This window comes from Prunus avium, chromosome 7 (assembly GCF_965620075.1).
Source record: "Prunus avium chromosome 7, drPruAviu1.hap1.1, whole genome shotgun sequence".
Lineage (NCBI taxonomy): Eukaryota > Viridiplantae > Streptophyta > Magnoliopsida > Rosales > Rosaceae > Prunus > Prunus avium.
The window spans coordinates 36690391-36696390 of NC_142290.1; the positions used below are offsets into that span (position 1 = coordinate 36690391).

The window sequence follows — 6000 nt, forward strand, 5'->3', positions numbered from 1 at the left end:
TAATTTTATTGTTTTTTTTTATTTTGGTTATTGCTTCCAATAATATTGTGATTTAATTATTGGAAGGTTCATGGACATTGCAATTTGCAATTTGCAATAGCAAGTAGCAAGCTTCGGTCAAGCCTTAGATATTAGGAAAAGGGGAAATCGAACCTTGCACTTGAAGAGCAGAGGATGAAACTAATTCGAGACAAGTATGTCACCTAAAATAAAATATATAAAACTTATGGTTTCCTTTCCCTTTTCTAAATTTTTTTTTTTAAAAAAAAAACTTATGGTGTCGTTTAAATTAACTTCAAACTTCTCCTTATTGCTTTTTGGGCGTCAATATTATAGAAAGGTGACCGTTTATCAACATGGGGGTAAAGTCCAATCCAAATATAGAATAATCATAATTCTAGGAAATTGCAATCATTCTCTTGGAGACCTGAGATTAGGGATCTCCAAACCCTAGATATTGACCTCTCGAAAAGTGTACATACTGTGGAATGTCGGTCGTCCCTCTATACTCTCACGGGTTATATATCTTCCTCATATTTACCATATATATATATATTTTAAATACCAGTTTAATAAGTTAGAGCAATCTTACAAGCAGATAGGGTTACGACGCATACATCATCCACTAGAGTCTATGTGGGTGACAACAATTCTAGTAATGCCAGTGCTCATATTTTCATCATCTCCTGACTATCAATTTCGTAATCGTCATTCATTCCTTGTTAATATTATATATTTGCAAGTTTTCAATCTAAGATGATTAATTTTTAAGAAAGTCTTTTGTGGGGGCAACAAATAATTTCCGTCCTAGGACGTACGTAGACGATTTGTTAAACGTACCTTAATACTTACGTAGAATTTTATGTCTTGAAATTGTACATAATTCATTGACTCCCTATACGTAGACGATTTATTAAACGTAACTTAATACTTACGTAGAATTTCATGCCTTGAATTTTAGGCTTAAAGTTGCCTTAACTATGTCGCTTTCCCTAAATCCGTAAGTTAACAAAAATGGAAGTTTAGGTTACGTATTAGGGATAGGAATTTTCTAAATTCGTATTGATGATTGACCTCACAATATTTGGCCTATACATCAATTCATCAAGATATAATGAAAGCAAAATCAACAAGGAAAATATAATTCTAAACCAGATAGATGCATGACAATCAAGAAATCTAAGAGTGACTCAGAATAAGGTGGCTATCTCTCGATGGATATTCCTCTGTATTGATTGATAAATGACTCGACACGCAATGAATTAATACTCAGCATTTCTTATCATTTAGCAGATCAATTAAGTCTATTAATTAGTTCATCCCTCAACAATTAATTATTAAAGTCATGCTCGTTAGTTTTCTCAATTTTTTTGTTACGTTTTAATGTTAGGTTAATATACATGGATCATCATTTACCTACAACAGACAGTAAATATACCACTATGTCCTTGTCTTCATATACTTATATAACCTTGGCAGCAGATGCCAGATGAGTTGATGGGATGGAGAGAAAACTTGTGCACTCACAGTCACCCTAGTGAGATCCAATTTTTAGTTTACTTAATTAATTGGAATTGCTACCACCTTTTCTGTCCCACTTTGAGATAAAGTAAAAGCAGAGAAAAAGCAAAGAAGGAAAAGAAAAACATAAAAGAAAGGGAAGAAAGAAAAAAAGCAGATCAGAGTAATAAAGAAATGAGCTAGCTAGAGAAAAAAAGAGAGAGGAGAGAGAGAGAAGGAAACAACAAAGACAAAGGTTCTCAAAACTCCATAATTATTCAAATTCTCTTCAAAACAGGACCTGGGTTTTCCCCCTAGTACTACTTAATCCAGTGCAGGAGGACCTCTCAAAGTTTCTACAAAGACTTGTTTTGGGAGCTTCAACAAAAGACCAAAAAAAAAAAGAAGCCAAGGGAGCCAGCTGAGATCGATATATATTAGAGAAACCAACAAAAAGAGAACAAAAGGAAGCTCGCTAGCTATAGCTCAGCTCTCGTTCAGAATCAGAAGATAATAAGAGGCATGAATAGAGGTGTTAATTTGCAGAGCTCACCGGTGCAACAAATGATGGCCGGAAACCCTAACTGGTGGAACATCAATAGCATGAGGCCACCAACCCAGCCATCTGTTACTTCTCCTTTCTTGCCGCCGCCTCCTCCTCCTCCTTCTTTTTTCATTCCACAGTTCGTACCAAACACTTCCTCTTCTCCATCAACAACTTCTTCAGGACTTCCTTTTCCTTCTTGGCATATTGACGATAACATCCAGGAGCTTCCAGAGTCTTGGAGCCAACTCCTCTTGTAATTAATTCTCTCTCTCTCTCTCTCTCTCTCTCTTACATGGCTGCCTGCATGCATGGTCTTTATATCATGTGCTTGAAGACAAATGAATCGTTTTTGTTATTTAGATAACATTTTGTTAATTAGTTCAAGGTTAGCTTATTATTAGTGGATCGGGGTTTGATTTGTTTTTCAACTGTCAGGGGTGGATTGGTAGGCGAAGATGAGAAGGGGGCTCTCATGAGGCAATTTCATCAAGCAAAGAATAAGCTGGAGAATTGGGAGGAGCAAATATTAAGTAGCACGCAGGCTCCAAATGCTCCTGCTGCTGATGTGAAGCAAGAAAGCTCGGGATGCGGTAGCTTTGTGTACGGACACCAGCAAGGGGTTAATGATCACCAACATCATCAAGATTTTCAGTCAGCGGCTTTGTCTTCTTTGTCTCAAATTATGCAATCAACTGCTTCTGCCTCATCCTCTCCTAAGTCTTCTTGTGTGACGAGTTTCAACACCAGCATGTTGGATTTTTCTAGCAAGTCAGATGTGAGGCATCCTCCACCACATCGATCGTCTGACCAGGTAATTAAGAGAGAGAGAGAGAGAGAGAGAGAGAGAGAGAGTCCATGATATATTAGTCTCCATATGAAGAAAAAAAAAATCACATATTCTTGATTTCCTAGGGTTTCGAAAATTCTTTCTTTTCTATTTCAGATTTAAATAGGTTTTTTAAATGCATGAATTAATGCGGATGAGTTAAGTGTATGAAAGATTTATGGAGTCATCAAAAGGAATAATGATTTATGAGATGGTTTTCTCTTCTCAAATTTTTTGTTATTTTTGGGATTAATATAAGGCCTTCTCAAGATTAAATTAATCCCATTTCTAGAATCTTACATTAACTTGGAGGAATGAATCAGCTTCCTTTTTCGCTCTCTAAATTAGCCATAAATTTGTTCATAGTTATTTTATTTATTTATTTATTTATAAAATCTAGTTATATAATTTTATATGTTAATTAATCAACACAAGCCAATCACGATTCTTAATTTATTATATTTCCTCTTGGTTTTCTTTTTTCTTTCTCTCTAAAGTGTAACAGCACTGCAAATGGTGGTGGGCCGCTTAAGAGAGCAAGGGTTCAACCTTCTTCAACGCCAACCTTCAAGGTAACGTTTCTAACTGATCATCAGACGACAGAATACAGAAACCTCTCTCTCTCTCTCTCTCTCTCTCTCTCTCTCTCACACACACACACACACACACACACACACATATCTTTCACACAAAGACACACACTCAAACACAAAAACATCTGTAACTGTAGGTGGAAGTATATACTTGTCTTTCTTGAATGTCTATTTCTGATCAATCATGATGATTCTTTTATCTATTTATCCCCTCTTATTTTAACCACAAGAGACCTGCATTTATATCCACCTCTTATTTATATATCTTCTGTGCGCATTCAGGTGAGGAAGGAGAAATTAGGTGACAGAATTACAGCCCTTCATCAGCTAGTTTCCCCATTTGGGAAGGTATGCTAGCTCTACCCGTCTATCTTATGCAGCTAAAAAGCCTTCAAAATAAAATTAATTAAGCTAATATATAGTTTAAAATGGAATAATATACTACATTAAGCACAATTCTTGGTATGAAAAAAAAGCCCATATGGAGAACTCTCCTTAAATAATTTCCGCACGAAAAGCTTGACATTTTTTGTTTGGTTCCTATTTTAGTAATTTACTAGTATAAAATGAAGGGTTTCCTTTAACCTTTAAGCATTAAAGAAGACATGGTATGACTTTGGAGGGTTGTGGTGTGGCTTTTTATCTCTTTTGCAGACTGACACAGCCTCTGTCTTGTTAGAAGCTATTGGGTACATCAGATTCCTTCAGAGTCAAATTGAGGTGATCTCTCTCTCTCTCTCTCTCTCTCTAACCTTTTGCAGACAACCATGGGTTGGTACTTGCAATTGGGGCTGGCACACAGAGACACTCACACCGTTAAAGTTCCATTCTCTTCAAATTGTTCCTTTCAATTTATATTCTCTCTCTGTCTCTCTCTCTCTAGTTTTTTGAAGTTGTAAAAATATACGGCTTTCATACGTGTCTTCACTTCATGGCTTCTCTTTTCCCCCCTTGGATGCAGGCCCTCAGCTTACCTTACTTGGGCAGTGGATCAGGAAACATGCGGCAGCAGCCGCAGTCTGCAGTAAGTTATAAACAAAAACAACATACAAATTAACCTATTCATTTCTCCCTTCCCAAAGCAATACCTCCATCTCTTCCTCTCTCTTCTCCCACGTGCAAGATTACTAATTATTAGTCATTAATTGATTCATTATCTTAACCTAATCAGAATTTGTCTTGTTAATTAGGTTCATGGGGAGAGGAATTGTATGTTTCCTGAAGACCCTGGTCAGGTATTTATATACGCATATACTTTACATCCTCAAAGGGCACTATGCTTTTTTCAGTACTGTGTAAAGCAGCAATATGCCATGCTCAGCTTTAAAGCTTAATCAAGTCAAACTAGCTAGTCAAATGCTAATTAAATTGCTAATGCTTTTGCATTATTGTTCTGATTAGCTGCTCAATGACAATTGCATGAAGAGGAAAGGAGCTCCCGAGCAGGTACTCCGACAATATGCATGCTTGATACAACAACATTCTCCTTTAATTTCTTCACGATCTTTCGATCATATAAAACGGGACATAACATAATTAGTAATGAATTAAGTTGATTAAGTAATCTGTTTTGCTGGTTAAAAACTTGTTAGGATGCTGATGAAGAGGCAAAGAAGGACCTGAGGAGTAGGGGGTTGTGTTTAGTTCCAGTTTCATGTACCCTCCAAGTTGGGAGCGACAACGGAGCAGACTATTGGGCTCCAGCTCTTGGCGGAGGTTTCCAGTAAATTAATGAACGCCGTAGCTAGCTAGGTAGCACACTCTAGCTATATCTCTATCAATCGAAATCGAGCTTCATGGAAATTAATGATATAACATCATGAGCAGTCACTCTGCTAAAATCAAAAGGCTGATTGCTCATGATGCTATACAATAGTTATTTAAATCTCTGTATGTACGTATACGTACGTACCTACGTATCCCACGTATGCATGCATGTGTGATTCTCTTTGGGATTAGGAAGTCCTTAAACTCCCTAATTTTTATTAAGTTTAATTTATCTATAAATCTTCTATATTTTGGATGCTACAACAACGCTAGCTGTTCTTGTATATTCTTCGGTATTAATGAATTAGTATGAGTACCATTAGTCATTTTAAATGTTGTTTAGATTGAATCTTATTCAGCACATGTGTATCAATTTGATGTAAGATATTATTCGAAGAGGAAAAGCCAGAAAAAGACCTAGCTAGCTATTGAGATGCTGCCTAAGAGCATCCCCAAAGAATCCTGCTAGCTAACGTACACAAATTAACCCATTTGTCCCAACATCTTGTGACCCCATGTCAATTCCATCGAACTATAATTCTACAGCATCTTCATGATTTGAGACGTGTCGTCCATCAAATGGTGGGATGCAACATCACTTGGGATGAATCATATGACTTGACTTGCATGTGTACGTTTGGTTCGCATTTTCTTAAATTTAACGAATTCCCATTTTTCCACAATGATGAATGAATTTGAAAACCCATGGGGGATTAAAAGTGGTAATAATCTTAATCTGATATGACTTGGCTTGCATGCATTTGTTT

General features: G+C 36.5%; 1 protein-coding gene across 1 annotated transcript; it reads left to right on the top strand.

Moving 5' to 3' along the window:
• The first annotated feature begins 1596 nt into the window (after positions 1-1596).
• Positions 1597-5559, top strand: LOC110750957 (basic helix-loop-helix (bHLH) DNA-binding superfamily protein). Its single transcript, XM_088244447.1, has 9 exons — positions 1597-2300; positions 2483-2858; positions 3371-3445; positions 3749-3814; positions 4121-4186; positions 4428-4490; positions 4657-4701; positions 4868-4912; positions 5059-5559. The coding sequence occupies exons 1-9, from the start codon at positions 2023-2025 to the stop codon at positions 5191-5193; spliced, it is 1149 nt and encodes a 382-aa protein (XP_088100573.1). The 5' UTR covers positions 1597-2022; the 3' UTR covers positions 5194-5559.
• The last annotated feature ends 441 nt before the right edge of the window (positions 5560-6000 follow it).

Bases quoted from the DNA above. Each gene is read 5' to 3' on its own strand.
- LOC110750957 (XM_088244447.1), top strand. From the start codon at position 2,023: ATGAATAGAGGTGTTAATTTGCAGAGCTCACCGGTGCAACAAATGATG. The intron at 2,859-3,370 runs GTAATTAAGAGA...TTCTCTCTAAAG, and splicing joins CACATCGATCGTCTGACCAG to TGTAACAGCACTGCAAATGG. The intron at 4,913-5,058 runs GTACTCCGACAA...AAAACTTGTTAG, and splicing joins GGAAAGGAGCTCCCGAGCAG to GATGCTGATGAAGAGGCAAA.